This window comes from Erpetoichthys calabaricus, chromosome 5 (assembly GCF_900747795.2).
Source record: "Erpetoichthys calabaricus chromosome 5, fErpCal1.3, whole genome shotgun sequence".
NCBI classification, from domain to species: Eukaryota; Metazoa; Chordata; class Cladistia; order Polypteriformes; family Polypteridae; genus Erpetoichthys; species Erpetoichthys calabaricus.
In genome coordinates, this window is record NC_041398.2 from 235,447,443 (window position 1) to 235,466,171 (window position 18,729).

The window sequence follows — 18,729 nt, forward strand, 5'->3', positions numbered from 1 at the left end:
TCATTTTTACACATTACAGTATGTTTCCTGTTCCTTAAGGTTAATCAGTTGTTAGATCTCTGTTGGCTGTTGAAAACATCATACATTATTTATATTTTTGCTTCAATGCCTTTTGGAAAAATGAGAGTCGATGCATTTTAATGATAAAAAATTGCATGTTTTTGTTGCTAAAGGTTAAGCATTTAAAATGGGGCACTTTGAAATCTTTATGCAGATGTGGCATTTGTGGGGGCTTAATAGCTGAGATTTGGGATGTGGACAAACACGAGAGGAGCAGCAACGCTGTCTGGTATTTGTAAACACACTTGAGGACCGATGATATTTAAATAATTGTGGGTGAAAATTATGAATTTTGTAAAATTAGTCATTCGTATTTTAGCTGTAAACTTGCTGCCATGCTCTGAGCCTATACAAAAGTGAATTGAATTGGCACAGTTTGTTGTTTAATCAGAATCGGAATCATCAGACTCAGAATACTTTATTACTTCCAAAGGAAATGACTTATGTTACAAATGTATGGATAGACAAAGGCACAAGGAACACAAAGAGCAAATATTAAAAATAAGCAAAGTGAAACAGAAAATAAATATCAAAATAAATTTCAAAAAATCCTCATTTACTATGTGTTACAGGTACACAGTGAATTAAATATAATAGATACTACACATCTGAGTCTCTTACTAAAATCCCTATCTTACTAAACAGAATAGCACGCTGAGCAGGAAGTGTTTCACGTAATAAGGTTGCAAAAAATTGGTAAAAAATATTACATATTTGGAGAAAAAAAAGTTCTAAGTTATTCTCATGAAAAGCAACAGATGAGATATTGCATATCTAAGGAGATGAAAAAATGTTCTGGGAGATCCATTAAGGATGGAGAGAACAGCCTATAGTGTGGATGAGCGACCGGAAGAGGATTCCAGAGTCTGATGACCTTGGGGGGTTCCTGTGGAGCACTTTATGCTAGTCAGTCTACTACCGAAAATGCTCCTTTGTCCTGTCCTGTCCAAGATCAACACTATGAAGTGGGTGATTATCATTTTCAATAACAGACTGAAGTCCGGACAACTTTCTCTGATCTGCCACACTTCACAAGCTGTTTACTTGAAACCGTTAATTTGTAATCATTTATTTGAAACCGACTCTTTGTGACCTGACTTCAGCACTCCAGGCCTTTCATCCGAACTGCTTCTCTGACTCCCATTAAGGTCATATGTACAGCCTTGTGAAAAAGTAAATACAACCCTTGGGAATTGTTGATCCTTTATTTGAAGAGGCAAATATTCAGTCTTCATGCAAAAAGTGACTACAGATACGAGGGTTGTCTGGGTTCCGCGCGGAATCACTCGAAATAAGTAGCCAAGGATTTTTTTTCTATTTTTCTCATGTACTTCGATCCTTTTTAAACTTTTTCCAAGTATTCACCGCCAACATCAATGCACTTTTGGGCTCTTCTGACCCACGCCACAAAACACTCGCGAAAGGCTGTCTTTGGGAGGTTGTCCAGCTGTTCTTTGACAGCTGCAATCAGTTCCTCTCGAGTTTCGAAGTTGTGTTCTGGGGTTCTGTCACCTTCGGGAAGAGCCAAAAGTCACATGGTGCAAGATCAGGTGAGTAGGGTGGCGGGTTCAAAACGTTGACACCACTGTCTTCAATGAAATGCTTCATCGCATTAGCCGTGTGGGCTGGCGCATTGTCATGATGCAAAAAGTGCCTTCGCAAGTTCTTGGACCAGCCTCTAGCCATCGCAGAAAAAACGTCAGGCAGGCACTGAGTGGTGTACCACTCAGAGGTGACAGTTGTCCCCTCCATCAGCGGAATTGACACGACAATGCCATCGATGTTGAAAAAGACGGCAAACATGGTGCATTCCACCGAGCAGATTAAACCATCAGAAAAGTCGTAAAAAATCATCACTTGAAAGTCACGCACGCACGGAGTCGGGAGCTTCACCGCTAGCGCCGGCTGCACACTCTTAGTTCGTTTGCTTCTCGTTTTCTTTCTGAAGGAAGAGAGGGAGCAAAACATCTGAACAAAAACATGCAACCACTTGAATAATCCCTCTACACAGCAGAACAGGTTTCGACAGGCTGACACTTCGACAAACGATAAAATTCCACGCAGAACCCAGACAACCCTCGTAAAGGTGAAATACTTCAACAAAAAGTCAAGAAAAAAGTAACCTTTTCAGACATTTATTCAAGGAAAATATCAAGAGATGGGGAAAAAGAAAGCCCACCCTTGGCCTCAGATGCTGGTATTGCCCCCCTTTAGCAAAAATGATTTCTTGCTGATGTGTTGCCTACAAAGCCCTGACATCGACTCGGCAAAATTTGCAAAATGTTTTGTGGGTTTTCTTAAATATACTGCTTGTTTTAAACAACATTTAAATCACTAGTCCTGTCTATAACCACCCATTTCATGTTGCTGTGCAATTCCTTGGTGGATTTGCTAGTATGTTTCAGGTCATCATCATGTTGAGAGGTCCATTTCCAGTTCAAGTTCAACTTTTCGAGAGATGGCTTTACATTCTCTTCAAGCACACATTGATAGGATGCAGAATTTATAGTTCACTCGATGACTGCATGCTGCCCGGGCCATGAGGCAGCAAAAAAAAACCAAAAAGAGAACGTGTCCATCACCATGCGTCACATTCAGTATGGGGTTCTTCACCTAAAATGATGTCTTTGGTTTGTGCCAAACATGTCCACTGTTACTGTCGCCTGGGCACATTGTCTCAGAAGGCCTGGGCATTGCCTGTTTATTACCAAACTGTAGCCTTTCTCCAATGTTCCTTTAGGACAGCAAAGGCTTTTTCCTGGCACACCTCACATTGCAGTAATTAATTTGTCTTGTTATGATATTTTTTAATAGTTGTGAAGTTTGGATTTTATATCTTAAAACAATTAAGCACATTTAGCAAAGTTCACTATATACCGTATATACTCACGTTTAAGTTCTCCCACAGATAAGTAGATGTTTCTCCTTATGGTGGAATGATTGATTACAAATAATTTGATAATCTTTTCAAATATCCTGCTAGACTCATAGGAATCCACAACCTTCTTTCCAAGGGTCATAGAGAACTCCTGTGATCTTAGCATGATGACAGCACTCAAATCAATAGCAAAGAGAACACCAAACCCCTGCTATCTGTGGTTTACATAAAACTGATTCGCTTAAGGAGGTTCTAACATGGCTGGATTAAGGTAGGTGCTATTGATGCTGCAGCATCCTGAAATAGGCCCAGATGGAAACAGACAAGAATTTTCCGGAAGCTGAACGGTTTTCCTTTGCTATATTAACCTCAAAATAATTCTTAGAATGAAATTTGGAGTTCGACTTTCGGACGCCTAGACACAGCGTTACTTATTATACAGTTACTATTGTTCTTTGCGCCGTGACGTAACTATAACGTCGTTGTGTTTATTGTTAACCGAAGATTTCAAGTTAATGCTATCAATTTTACGTTAAACAGTTTACAATATCTTGGGTATTCTTGCCACTTTATTATTATTCGGTAAGTACCACATAGTAAATTTTTCACCTCGAAAGTTAGTTGTACAGTAAAAATCGATGGCTATTTAAATGATAATCTGTAATGGTAAAACTAAAAGCCGGCCCGCGGGCCAAGCATGAACGAATAGAATTTTTAAAATCCTCGACAGGATTCTGGTCTATTATGAAATTTAAATCGTGGACACATTTTTACCCTCAAGAGACGTGAACTGAGTCACTTTGACCCAATGTCTCTGTAAATTCATTTTTTCTTACTCAATGTGTATTTCATTGTTAGGTTTTCTGCATTAAGTGCACTTTTCAGACAATTGCTATTGTATGTTGATGTTACATAGTTTGATGTTTATCTCGAGTTGTTACGATACTACGTCGTTATTATTATTCATGTTCAATTAAAGCTGGCTGGTTGTGTCACAAGCAATTAAGGATCCTTGGTCGGTCTGAGTAAGCATGTACAGTGAGTGTCGAATGCACATGCACCAATGGCGAGAAAAAATAGGCCTTTTTTGTGCTGCAGCATCAGGCCCAATTTCGTCTTAATCCGGCCCTGGGTTCTAATCATTGGCACCTAGGGAACAGAGATACCAAACTTTCTGTTTGAATAAGCTCTGGTGCACCTGCCACCCTGAATTAGATTTAATTGGTTTCAAATGTTGTTTTTTAAAATTTCCAAAGGAGTTTATAAATTTGCTTGTGTAATCGCCAGCAGTTCCCCCAGTGCAAAATGTGGTGCCTGGGATGGAGTGTGGTGTAATTTCACAGCAGAACACTTGGCGTAGTTGTCAGGATTTGCACTTTGAGGGGATGGAGTGTAGAGGAGGCCCTGTACAGTAAGTTGAGGGCTGAGTGAGAGAGAACGATCAGCTAACATCACCAGTATGTTACTTACAGCCCCAGTGCAAACACGTAGAGTTGTTACTAGAATGCTGCTTCGAAGATCTTTGTAAGCCAGATGTCTCAGGTTTGTGGCTGACCACTGGCAGTTACCACAGTGCAAAATGTGCAACCTGGGATCAATCATGGTGTGTTTCCACAACTAAACCCCTTTCAACCAGAAGGCCTGCTGTTGTAGATCATGTTTATCTTGCAGTTCACCACAAAAATATTTGATTTGGTTCTTTACGTTCATCGTACATTTAAAGAGTTAGATATGAATCTCTCTCTCTCTCCACCAGTTTATGTGCCAGCGTTTTCAAATATGTCTGTAGGAACTGGTTTCCAATCGGCCTAAATTTGTGCGGTCAGGTGTTAGACGAGAAGACCTGGCTCACTATCACCATTCCAATTCACTCTAAAGGTGTTTAATAGGGCTGAGGTCAGGGTTTTCTGCAGGCCACTCAAGTTCCTCCATGTCTTTATTTACCTGGCTTTGTACACTGTGTCACAGTCATGCTAGAACAGAAAAGAGCCTTCACCAAACTATTGCCACAAAGTGCACAATTTTCAAAAATGTCTTTGCATGCTGTCACATGGACAGTACTCTTCACTGGAGTGAAAGGGCCTAGACCAAGACCATGTAACTTTACAGTAGAAGATATGCAGCCCGGAAGCATTTTCTTGGTGTTTTCCTGGCATCTGCCAAACCAAGATTTGCCTGTCTGATTGCCAGGTAAGGCAGCATGATTCATCACTCCAGAGAACACGTTTCCACTGCACCAGAGTCCAATGGTGTTGTGCGTTATGTCACTCCAGCCAATGCTTGGCATTCCACATAATTTGCAGACGACACCACTGTGGTGGGGCTCATCTCTGGGGAGGATGAATCTGCCTACAGGGACGAAGTGGAGCAGCTGACAGCATGGTGCACTGACAACAACCTGCTCCTGAACACAATTAAGACCAAGGAGCTCGTTGTGGACTTCAGGAAAAAGAAAACGGACATCAAACCACTCTACATCGGAGTGGACTGTGTGGAGAGGGTGTCAGACTTCCGCTTCCTGGGAGTCCACATCATGGAAGACCTGTCCTGGGGTGTGAACACAGCTGAGCTGGCAAAGAAGGCTCAGCAGAGACTTTATTTCCTGAGAGTCCTCAGGAAAAATAACATCCCCCAAAAACTGCTGGTGTCCTTCTATCGCTGGTCTATTGAGAGTATCCTGTGCTACTGCCTCTGAGTGGGGTTTTCCAGCTGCACAACAGCGCAGAGGAAAACACTTCAGTGGATCGTAAAGACTGCCCAGCAGATCATCGGCTGCTCTTTACCCTCTCTGGATAAACTGCACAGCTCTCGCTGCCTCAGGAAAGCAGAAAATATCTTAAAAGATTCCTCATACCCCACTCATGACATGTTCCAACTGTTGCCATCAGGCAAAAGATATAGGAGCATCAAAACAAAGACTAATAGACTAAATAGCAGTTTCTACCATGTTGCTATAAGGGCACTGAATGCCACCTAATCACCTCCAATGCAGCAGTGCAATAGATGACATCTTGTGCAATAGTGTATCATGTGCAATTAAGGTCTTATGTTGAATGTTTGTGTTCTACCTTATTTCTTGTTATCCTTTCTTATCCTTTTTTAATTATATTTATTTATTTTTTGACACCGCAGGGACTGCACCTAATTTTGTTGTATTTGTTACAATGACAATAAAGTTATTCTGATTCTGATTCTTACTTTTGTGGGCTGTTGCTTGGCCATGAAGATCCATTAATGAAGCTCCCAATGCATAGCACTTGTGCTGATATTGCTTCTAGAAGCAGTTTGTTATCTGTTGTGAGTGATGCTACAGAGAACAGGAAATTTTTACATGCCATGCACTTCAGCATTTGGCAGCTCAGGGGCCTCATGCATAACGCTGTCCATAGAATTCACACTTAAACATGGCGTATGGACAAAAACGGAAATGTGCGTACGCACAAAAAAATCCAGATGCATAAATCTATGCGTATGCCAACTTCCACGTTCTTCCGCTACATATATCCGGATCAGCGTGAAACGTAACGCACATGCATGCGCCTGCTGCCACTCCCCAACTCCTCCCAGAATTACGCCTCTTTGAATATGCAAATCAACATAAATATCCCTTAAGCTCAGCGTTCTGTGAAAAGACAATGGCAATAGCACGGGGGGAAAAGAAGAATTTCAGCGAATATCAAGTGGAGCAAGGAAAAACGTACTATTTGTTGGTTTAAACAGTGGTATAAACAACAAAAGGAAGTTGATCGAGTGACATAGAGTGTCGGACAAACTCGAAAGTTCAAATTCACAAAGTCGCACAGTGCCCGAAATAAAAAAGAAGTTGTCAGATATCAAAGTCGCCGTGAAAAGGCGAGTCGTAGCCCACTATCTGAGAATCATATGGATGCTTACTAGGGTACACAGAAAAGACAAAAAATAGGCCCACAGTGACAAAAAAACTCAAAATGTCAACTTTAGTCTCGAACTTTCCACTTTAATCACGTAGTTTATTTTGTCATTAAAGTAGAATATCATAAACTTCATCTTTAAGTCATTTAATTTACTAGTTTCTCATATCCCATCATAACTAAAGTAGCACGTTAAATGCTTTGTTTTGTATGTGTTCTTCTATGTGCTCTATGTGTGTGAATCACTACATTCTTCTTAAACAGGCTTTCTCTTCCTCCGACAGGACACAGAATCCATTACATTCGTGATATTACAGCTCTCTGAATAAATTAAATACTGAGATGTATACTTGATATAATTTTCATGATGATAAGAATTAAAGCATGTTATTAAACATGGGAACACGGTGGTTTAGTGATAGTGACGAGCTGGCGCCCTGTCCAGAGATTGTTCCTGCCTCATGCAAGATGCTTGCTGCGCCGTATGCAACCTTTGATGAAATAATTTATTGCAGCAGTACTGTCTCTTTCAAATGCACTAACCCCCAATTCCTGTCCTTCCTTTTCTTTCTCCAAGTACCCAGTCGCCACACAATCAGCTCTGTAATAGACATTAAGCCAACTGTAAGCTTAGAACGCATTATTCTTCAAATCGTTTAAGGAACATTGAAATATCTTCATAGTACATATTTAATTATTCTATCCATCTATCCATCCAGTGTTGCGTCAGCCCCAGCAAGAATACAGCGCGAGGCAGGAACAATCCCTGAACGGGCCGCCAGCTTGTTGTCACCGCTGTCCACCGTGTCCTCTCATGTTTAATTATTAACAATATAGATTATTTAAATGATGTTAACATTTTATCTGTATAATGTAAAAAACACATTTTGCTGCATTTCATCTTAAAAATGATATCGTCATCATATGTAAATACGCACTTTATAAAGTGGCTCAGGTTGTGCAATATTACAACTGTATCACAAATTTACAGTGAGTTAATTGTACTTATAAGTACAAACAGTTCTACAAGGAGCACGTGATGGCCTGTGCACTTGATGGAGTGCATTTATACTTCTTGGGATGAAACTGTTTCTGAACCCGAGGTCCGTACAGGAAAGGCTCTGAAGCTTTTGTCGTATGGAGCAGTTCAAATAGTACATGGCTGAGGCAGAGTGTGCTTGATGCTGTATAACCGATAATTCTCTTTCTGATCTGCTGCTGTAGAGCCGTGATTCCACACTCAGATACAGTGGGATAACTACTTGAGATTAACAACGCTAAAGCAGCTATGATATTTGGAATAGTTTGGCCATTCCATATATTGTTACGGGTTACTTACAATCATATGCCTTAAACTAATAAACGATATGCGGTTAATTTCAGTGTATTTGATAAAGCTGTCAGGGATGTGCGTCTAAAAAAGAAAGGGAAACCACACTGGAGCAAAAGCACTGCTTTGATGCTGGGTGCTGCCAGTTTGCAAAACTGAGCAGAGAACTTGCGTATGCGAAGGATTTAGCTGAGATGAAAATGTGCGTGGCTTTACACCAAGTTTACTTTTTATACATTGCGATGTGAGCGTGGAAACGGGAGTACACAACATTTTTGTGTGTACACACTGTTTATACATTAGGCTCCAGGTCTGTGTGTTTACATGGTCTGGTACCCTACCATTTTAAAAGTTGGGTCTTTTGTTACTTTTTTGTTACTGGTATACCACATAGCCCTATGAACTCTCATCCGGAGGTGCTGTGCTTATAATACAGTGACAATGAATATGGGACACAGGTATTTTGGACCTTACAAATGAAAGAGAAGCACATGTGTCTGATGTCTGATGTTTTACGTAGCACGACAGAATAGAAAAAAGAATAAAAAATGGCCGCTGTTGTAGCTGAATTGGCTGTACTTGTTACCCTTCATATTGCACTACCTCCGTCAGGCAGCAGGTTACAGGCTGTCACAAAAAGGAATGACCTTTACTCTACTGGAAGGTTGGCACGCAGTTGCTAAATTTGACATGGCTGGTGATTTTCTGTCATTTAAATTGAAATTATTCAATAACCAGATCAGCAACTACAGTTGGCATATCTGACATACCCACACGACTTGAAGTTGCATAATGTAACATTACCTTAAGATATAAAAAATTAACTGGACCATTTAACCTATCAACATGATTTTCTGCACTGTTGGGATCATTATTACCTTGCTGTTGTACTTTAAATCTGGCTTATGTTAATTACCAACATTTAATTTTATGTTACTCCTGAGATCCACGGTTGCTGGGCTTCATATAATTGAGAACACTCTGCAAAAAGCTGAAGGTTTGGCCCCAGCATCTGAGTTACATTAGAACATTCTAGATGAGAACAGGCCATTCAGCCCAACAAAGCTTGCCTCCCCTATCCAGTTAATTCTTCTAACATATCAAGTTGAATTTTGAAAGTCCTACTGTCTACCACACTACTTTGTAGACTGTCACATCTCTCTATATATAAAATCCAACTTCTGTCTCTCTGTCTGTATGTCTGTCCATTTTTCCCGACAGAACTACTTAACGGATTTAGATCGGGGTTTTCTCTATAATTTGCTTGAACATTCCAGTGTAAATAGGTTAGGATGTAAATCACAGCATTTCAAGATGGACTAAAGCTGTTTTGTTGGCAAAGGGTTGCTCCACTCCTTCTTAAATTATTGATATTAATTGATTGGTTGATTTTGCGACTTCTCTCATCTGTGCTAAGATTCATAGTTCGCTTGCAGGAGCGATATATTCGTGCTAATCCGAGACAGAGGCTACGGGCCGAGGGGTGGGGGAAGCGTGACGTCAGGAGTGGGGAGCCGGGCAGGGCCCTCCTCACTGTTCTGTTTCACTACTATGCAGGTGGAGCTGCGGTGGACGGATACTATTTATATAAAATCCTCTGTCTGTCTGTCTGTCTGTATGTATGTCTGTCTGCTTTTCACAAGAGAGCTACTTAACGGATTTAGATTGTTTTTTTTTTCTATAATTTGCTTGAACATTCTGGATAATTTTGCAACTTCTCTCTTCGCACTAAGTATCATAGTTCACTTGCAGGAGTGATTTATTTGCGCTAATCTGAGACAGAGGCTGTGGGCCTAGGGGAGGGTGAAGCGTGACCTCAGGAGTGGGCAGCCAGGCAGGGATCTTCTCATTGTCCTGTTTCACTACTACGAGGTTGGAACCTCGGGGGACGGTTAGTATATATATAAAATCCAATGTCTGTCTGTCTGTCTGTTCGCTTTTCACGAGAGAACTACTTAACGGATTTAGATCAGGTTTTTTCCTATGATTTGCTCGAACATTCCGGTTGATTTTGCGACTTCTCTCATAGAGCTAAGTATCATAGTTCGCTTGCAGGAGCGATTTATTCGCACTAATCCAAGACAGAGGCTGCAGGCCAAGAGGAGGGGGAAACGCAATGTCAGGAGTAGAGAGATGGGCAGGGCCCTCCACACTCGTTCAAATTGCTCTACCTCTGGCCGCGTTTTGAAGCGGACCTTGCATCCACTTAGCTAGCGATACCTGTTTGTTTATTGATTTTTAAAATTTGTCATGTTTGACTACTACACGGGTGGAGCCGCGGGGACGGTTAGTTTATAATAATTTGAAAAGAACTGCATTCTGGACATAGTGATTGCACGAAAATATGTGATCTCAGTTTCCATGCTGATGACGTCTGATGTGTTTTCACCGTGAATTAGCAGTGCTTAACTCTTGTACTTGTATGCATAATCCACCCTTTGTAATGTTGACTCAATGGTGCTTATCATGGCCAGAGTTTATAAAGCAATTTGCGTTAAAGCAAAATAAAAAAATGTCATTTAGACACCAGGGTGGATCACTTTCCAGTTTTGATTGGAGATATTCTGAGATGTTGCACTTCATTTGTTTCTCTTTTCCTGCAGACATTCCCTGAGCCTCAAAGCCCTTCTTTGCATCCACCTTCCATGCAAACCATAGACATGCTCGATGACGTGGTCTCATACTTTAACACGCTGGAAGAGGTCATCAAATACCTTGAACCCGACAGATGGCAGCTGGATATGGAAGACTTACATAAGTCAACGTGGCATGTGGTTGGAAAATCATTTATTCACCACAGAAAATCCAGAGGTAAACATCTCTCTATTGTAATAGTTCTGATTATTTTCTTTTGGAAGTCACCTTGGATGTAGGTATTTACTATACATAAATAAACCAGTCATTATCATAATGAGGATTTGGCTGGACCAGTGGCTAGTGCTTCTGCTTTACAGATGCAGTGTCCTGGGTTTCAGTTCAACATTTGGAAGTTGAGTGTGTGAGTTATACACCACCAAAAAACAAACCCCACTACCGTATATACTCATGGGTAAGTTCTCCCGTTGATAAGTCAGGACTTGATTTTACAATATAATGTCTGGTATGGCGGCACGGTGGCGCAGTGGGTTCACTTCCCGGGTCCTCCCTGCGTAGAGTTTGTATGTTTTCCCCATGTCTGCGTGGGTTTCCTCCGGGTACTCCGGTTTCCTCCCACAGTCCAAAGACATGCAGGTTAGGTGCATTGGCGATTCTAAATTGTCCCTAGTGTGTGCTTGGTGTATGGGTGTGTGCGTGCCCTGTGGTGGGCTGGCACCATGCCCGGAGTTTGTTTCCTGCCTTGCACCCTGTGTTGGCTGGGATTGGCTCCAGCAGACCCCCGTGACCCTGTGGTTAGGATATAGCAGGCTGGATAATTGATGGATGGATGGATGTCTGGTATTTTATAATGTTGGTCGTATAAGTCGAATGTGGAAAACTCACGCTATTGGTCCAAGAGATTACAATATGCTAACGCCTACCTGAGAGAGTAAAAGAGTAAAACACACAGCCTTTTTTTCTGTGTGGCTGCGGCAATGCGCTGTATCAGCGTGTGCTCCTCACCTCTCTCTCTGTCTCTGTCTATTGTGTCTACATGACCACACGGTAATACCCAAACTATTCCGAAGCAACGTTTGCAATGTTTTGTGTTTTTTTGTATCTCACACCCTCATGCACCTTTATCGTAAGAGCAGCCCTTATCTACGATGGAGCATTTGATCAGAAGAAAATATGAAGCTGGTTTTAAATTAAACGTCGTTGAAGTGGTGAAAGAAATTGGTAACTGCACTGCTCCAACAAAATTCGATGTGTCTGAGAAACTGGTGTGAGATTGGAGGAGGCAAGAATATGTAAAAATATATATATATATATATATATATATATATATATATATATATATTTTCGCATTTTTGAACGGGCATATAAGTTGGGGTCTGATTTTATGATTGATTTTTCAGGTTTCAAGACCCGACTTATACGTGAGTATATACGGTAGTTATAGGTCAGGCTAAGAATTGAATTCAAGCTGCTGTCTGGGACTGTCCCGGGAAGTATGAGACTCCTGGTCATCCAGTATATGACATGAATTGCTAATTTCTCATTTACTGAGGGATGAATCTGATGCCTAATGTTGTAAGTTACCTCACCTGAACACCAGCATTCTTTACTTTTACTTATGAATGAATGGAAACTCAAAACCTTCCTATAGGACTGTATCAGAAATGGAGAGAATTACAATTGAAATTCACCCTTTTCAACAAGCTTTTCTGTATCCTTTTATTTCCACTGCAAGATGGGCTGTCATCCAGGAGTGCGGTACAATAGCCAGACATGTTTGACCAGCACATCTGCTGTGGAGGGGTACAGAGCGCGTTATTGATTAAACTGTAGTGGCTTTGTGGGAAGTACATTCAATGTTTATTTGTTTGGCTAAGTATAATGCCGTGTCCCAAGACGCTAGCAGAATGTTGGCTTTGACTGTGTTTTTGGGATACAATTCTTCTGAGAGTGAATAGAAACAGCAGGCCTGTTGACGTTTACTCTGCTAAACACAAGGTGCGGAATGAAGGCGGCACAAAACTGGAATAAAAACAGTGGAGAATTTTTTTTTTTAATTTTCAGTTATAATACCAGTACTGAAAAAAAAGTGGAAATACACTAAGACTGAGCTAACTGTGATTTTATTATGCACTGTATAGAAGGAAACAATGCTGCGTTTGTTGGCAATGCTGCATTACACCTCCAGCATCTTGAACTCAAATTCAATGTCAGGTCATCTTCTACGGTGTGCCGAGTTTCAGTGTTATCTGTGTGTCTGCATACATGGCCGGCGCCAGTATTAAGCGAATTAAGCATTCACCTAGGGCGCAAATCATAAGGGGAAGGGAGGAACCCACCCACACAGGTTAGCTACCGAACAGTCGCTTGGCACACTAATAAGCTTGGCCTAGGGCACAAAATAACCGAGCACTGGCACTGCCTGCAAAGTTTTCCACTTTTCCTCGGTTCATGGTATATTAATAGACAGTTCTAAACTGGCTATGTAGGGATGTGTGTATGAGTATGCCCCATGTTTGACTGGCAACCTGTCCAAATTGGGTTCCTGTCTCCTGTCTTGATTCTTTGAGAATAACATATAGGCCCCCTATCTCTCCAAACCGTGACTCTGATTGGATTTAATAAGTTAGTGAATGAGAGAGCTTTATGGGAAACATGCAATGTGCAGAATATGCCAGAATTCATTTTACAAAGCATCACTAACACCTACAACACAGTTAAACATCTGTTTTGTCTTGGTAGAGTGATATATTACTCTACTTTCCCCTTTTGTATTATTAATGTGTAGCCTAAATCTCTCAGACTTACCACTGTTTATAAGGTATTGTACCATATAACTTCTCCCCACCTTCACTATTACATTTATAACCTCAGGCAATTAGGTGTAGTAGAGCTCAAGCAGGAGTTACGTTACACTTTAAATAATGAATTATTGATAATATTCATAAATAATAGCAATATGCAAAGTACATTTGAATATTGGCAACCATACAACCTGATAAATTGTGATGTATAGTTTCAGGTGGCACACAGACTTACTAGTTACTTAAAATGTCTCTAGTTAAGGCATCATTTCTAGTCAGCTTTCTTCAGAACAGGCTGCATGCTTGTCTCAATATGGCTGCCGAGCTGTGCTCTTCATTGTGTTGTCCTTTTCAGTCCATGGTGTGTGAGATGGTCTTTCATCAGTTTGGTAAGAGAGAGAGGGTGAGGTAAAGCATGCAAAATTTATAGATTTTCTGTCCAACCCCTAGAGCCAATAGGGCGTCATGGTACTTAAAGGCTTCTGATACAAGCCAATTCCAAACAGCCATACTTCTGACCAATGGGGTGACAGAATACCTTCACACCTGCCCTCCAAACCATGTGTTAAGGTAAAGCTTGGCAGTTAGGCAGCCTGACTTTCCTGTGGGGGTTGACTGAGAGTCCAGCAGAGAAATATTGGCTAAACTTGTTTGAGGCACTTCCCCCAACCCTGTCGTAAAATTCACCTTCTTGACATAGTCCTGGGAGGGTAAACATGAATGCTTCTCATTAATGTAACATTAATATTCCATTGCTTTGCCTAAGTTTGAAATAAACATATACAAAATATTTATCAACTTGTATGCAAAATTTCACATCACAACCACATCCCATATTTGCCAGTGAGCATACTACATCCCCTGAGGATTTCCAGCTTGGCCGTGGAGATATAGCGCCATGATGTGTGGAGTCCAAGTCCAAGGAGGTTCTGCTCAAACTTTATTACACACTGGCAAGGCCTCATCTGGAGTCCTGTGTGCAGTTTTGGTCTCCAGGCTACAAAAAGGACATAACAGCACTAGAAAATGTCCAGAGAAGAGCGACTAGGCAGATTCAGGGCTACAGGGGATGAGTTATGAGGAAAGATTAAAAGAGCTGAGCCTTTACAGTTTAAGCAAAAGAAGATGAAGAGGAGACCTGAGTGAAGTGTTTAAAATTAGGAGGGGAATTAGTCCAGTGGATCGAGACGGCGACTTTAAAATGAGTTCATCAAGGACACGGGGACACAGTTGGAAAATTATGAAGGGTAAATTTCACACAAACATTTGGAAGTTCTTCTTTACACACAGAACCATAGACACTTGGAACAAGTAGTGTGGTAGACAGTAAGACTTTAAGAACTTTCAGAACTCGACTTGATGTTATTTTAAGACATGGGAGCTTTGTTGGGCTGAATGGCCTGCTCTCATCTAGAGTGTTCTAATGTTCTAACCAATGGCACTATATAACTATATAACTATAACTAAGTCTCACTGGCTTAGAAAAATTTCCCAGGCGAAGCTGAGTAACACAGCCATCTTTATATATAATATGCTACCATGGCTGTCCGTTTGTCTGTCCAGGATTTTAAATTACCAGTAGCTTGCAAACCGTTTGACCTATTGACCTGAAATTTGGTACACATATACTACGTGATGTCAACTATCTGCTTTCGGGGTGATGATTGACCTCCAAAGTTATTCCTCTTTTTATCTTTATTGTATTTTATTGTAGAATCAACTATCAGCAGCGGCCAGCAGGGTGGCCGTGCAGCTCATGCGTACAGGCGCGTTCTCATTCCCTACCACCTTCGCTGTCACTTCCTCTACCTCTTCATATCTTGTATGCCTGTAGTATTAGGGTGTTGTACTGTCTTAGCCATTATGAATGTAGAGATAAGTCAAGCGAAATGACACCTTTTATTGGCTAACTAAAAAGATTACAATATGCAAGCTATCGAGGCAACTCAGGCCCCTTCTTCAGGCAAGGGGCCTGAGTTGCCTCGAAAGCTTGTATATTGTAATCTTTTTAGTTAGCCAATAAAAGGTGTCATTTCGCTTGACTTTTCTCTACCTCTTCATATCTTAAATCATTCTTTAGGCACATTGAAGATTTAAATGCCAACTTAAGTGAAAAATTAAAGAAAACGTACTAAGTAATTGCAACAGAAACACTGAAGAAGCGGGCTGCTAGGGTGGAGACAAGAAGAGCTGCTCAGGAAGCAGCAAGTGCATCAACCTCTGAGCAAACGAATGCTAAACGTACAGAGAAAGAGGATGAAAACTAGGAATGCTCAAGTCAAGTATATAACATGCAGTGCACCGTTACTGGCATTTAATATAACAGAAAACATTCAAAAAACCGCAACCCAAGTATTTTGTTAAAACTGAATTGTGGCTGCACTGGCAGCTGCCTTGTGTAGTGCCATATAAAGAGCTGGCACCCTCAGGACTGAGTCCTTTATTCTATTTATTGCTGGCCGGACATGCTTGCTCTACATCCCTGTAACTCTGAAAAGTGAAAGAAAGGTTAATGTTGATCCTGTCGGCCTGAAAATATGTGAGTGCTTAATATTACTTAAAACAATGATGACGTATTTTGCATGTCGTGTTTCGGTCCCTCTCTAACTGAAGTTTATTGTTTTTTCTCCCACATGCTCCCAGAGGTGTGCAGGTTAGGCAGGGTGATGAATGTAAACTGACATGTTACATGTGAGTGAGGGTGTGTTAAACTTTTGACCGATCCAGGGTGGTTTTTGCCCCTCAAATCCAGTACTACTGGGATAGGCTTTGGTTCCCCATGACCCAGAATTGGACTATGTGGGTTCAGAGAATAGAAGGACAGAAGGAATATTTCAAAACAGGGAACCTTTTTCATGTCAGTTCATTTAAATCATACACACATAAACTGGAGTTTAACTTTGGCATAACTCAATCCCAAATCAAAAGGCAGCTGTACAGGTGAGTCATATTAGGCTGATTGCCATTTAGCACCACGTGTCAGCTTTGACAGAGGCCTGGCAGTTAGTACTTTGACATGTGAGTTTTACAAGCAGCAGGAGACAACTAACAGACTGCAAAAGTACAGAAAAAAAAGGCTTCTCGTGTCAAGGGGGAACAGACTCAGAAATAATGACAGGCTATGGCAAAGAGAAACAGCGGTCAGAAGTCAACGCTCGCAGACAGGGATCGATGGACAGTTGACACAGGATAGTAGCTAAATGCCTCAAAAATGACAGCAGAATTGAATCAGCATCTCTGACACTCCAAACGTTATGAGGTTCACAAAGTTTGAATGTATGGCAGGACTACCATTTGTATCCAAGGCCTGCACACAAAGACACATAACCTGGTTTACCTCTTTCAGGGCGGATGTAGACTTTTGTCAAGAGGAGGTGTTGAAGGTGGTAATCAACTGTAAGCAATGACCAAACCCATCGCTATGTTTTAGATTATCTGATCAAGATTCCCTGCACTCATGTGAGTAGCAAAAGGCAAACAACGGCAAAAATGGCATTGATGAGATATCAAAGCGAATGCACTAAAGCAAAATACTCCTTGGACAACATTTTGCATATTATCGCTGAATTTGATTCCAATCAGTCTCCGATTTTGATGCAAGTAATCAAAAACGAATGTGAGGTACCAGCATCAGCTAATCGGTCCCCAGCTGATTGTGGTGCTGAACACGTTTGTGTAGCTGACGCACCTATGGCAGGACTGCCACTTATGATGACAAGAGGCACAAGCCAGCCTGCTGCGCTTTCCTGCCACCCATGATCGTCTTAAGCTACAAAAGACTGTGAACTGGCGGCCACAGCAGGTAGCAACAGATATTTAATATGATTTATGAGTGAAACGATTGCTTTGTGTGCTTTTCAGAAAACTGTGCTTTTTGGAAAAAATATTCAGCTCTGAAAGAGTTAAAGAGGACCCCTGAGCAGTGCAAAAAATAAAAGGACCTGACAAGTCACCTTTCAGCAGATCTCCTGTCTTTGGACAGGTTCATTTGGAGAAAGCCCAAGCACAATGTCTGTTGCAATCATATGGGCAGATATCTCCTGCAAGGGCTGACAATTGCTCATGATGTTCCTCTATTCCAGGATGACAATGCTCCCATAATGCTCTCCTGTCTTGCCTTTGAGAAGAACTGATGCTGCAATCAGTTTTAGAGGAGATCCAGTTGAAAATGTCCTTGGAAACCCAATGCCCATACTTTCTAGAGAAGGATATTGTTGTGGGGTGCAAAATCTGTATTTTTGTTATATTTTGCTCGAGACAACAACGGATGAACTAAATTCAGGACACATCAAAGCATATCCTCTTGCCAGTTGTACCTCACTTTTAAAACAGCTGTTCCAACAAAGAAAGGAAGACATGCTTGTGCCTAAGGCTATCGATTAATTTATAACCTGGGTATCTGGGACAACAAGTAGCTAAATTGGTTTACAGCCTGTGAAAGGAAGACATGACAGTAGTACTAAGCAACATCAAAAAAGTTTTATTTTTTGAAATATCAAAAAAAATCACAGAGTGATTTCAGAAGAGGGCACCGGCAACATACAGCCGTTTCCATCTGATCATCAGAAAAGCATCTCATGAACAACTACGAGAGTTCGATCACAAGCAGCCTGCGACATTCATCCTTGTCATCTTTACTTTTTCGTAAGCTTTTTCTAAATACTATATATATCCAGACTTTACTATCAGTCCTATTTTCTATTATTCTTTGTTCTACTATTATTATTATCCCTGTAATAAATACCACACTGCTTTTAACTTTCTATACTTTGTCTTCATATTTAGAGTGATTGAAGTAATACGGTAGATTTCTTTGAGCACCTGGAGCAGTGTGGAAGTTTGCCATACGCTCCGTGCTGCAAGGTTTATCGAGCTGCGGATGAAGAGCTCTGCCCAGTAATGAACAGTGAATTAAAGTAAAACATTCACTGGTTGATAAATGGCCGATAGCCAGGGATGTTGAGTCTTTGTATGTCTGAATATATTCTTGGAGACCAAAGGTAATATTTAGAACTGAGATATATCTGAGACATCACATGTTGTTCATGCCTATGATAAGTAAGCCTCATGAAGTAGTAGAGAAAGAGGACTGTGCATGTGTCACTCACATGGTTCTTGTGTGGGTTAAATTGCTAAGGAATAACTTGCTGTGTATACGTCTTTCATGCGGTA

General features: G+C 41.0%; 1 protein-coding gene across 1 annotated transcript in view; it reads left to right on the plus strand.

The window, feature by feature from the left end:
- Positions 1–18,729, plus strand: part of pdgfc (platelet derived growth factor c) — a 158,381-nt gene that overhangs the window by 128,236 nt on the left and 11,416 nt on the right. The window contains exon 4 of the mRNA XM_051928584.1: positions 10,762–10,969. Within this exon, the coding sequence (XP_051784544.1) occupies positions 10,762–10,969 (208 nt within the window). The remainder of the gene's footprint in view (positions 1–10,761; positions 10,970–18,729) is intronic.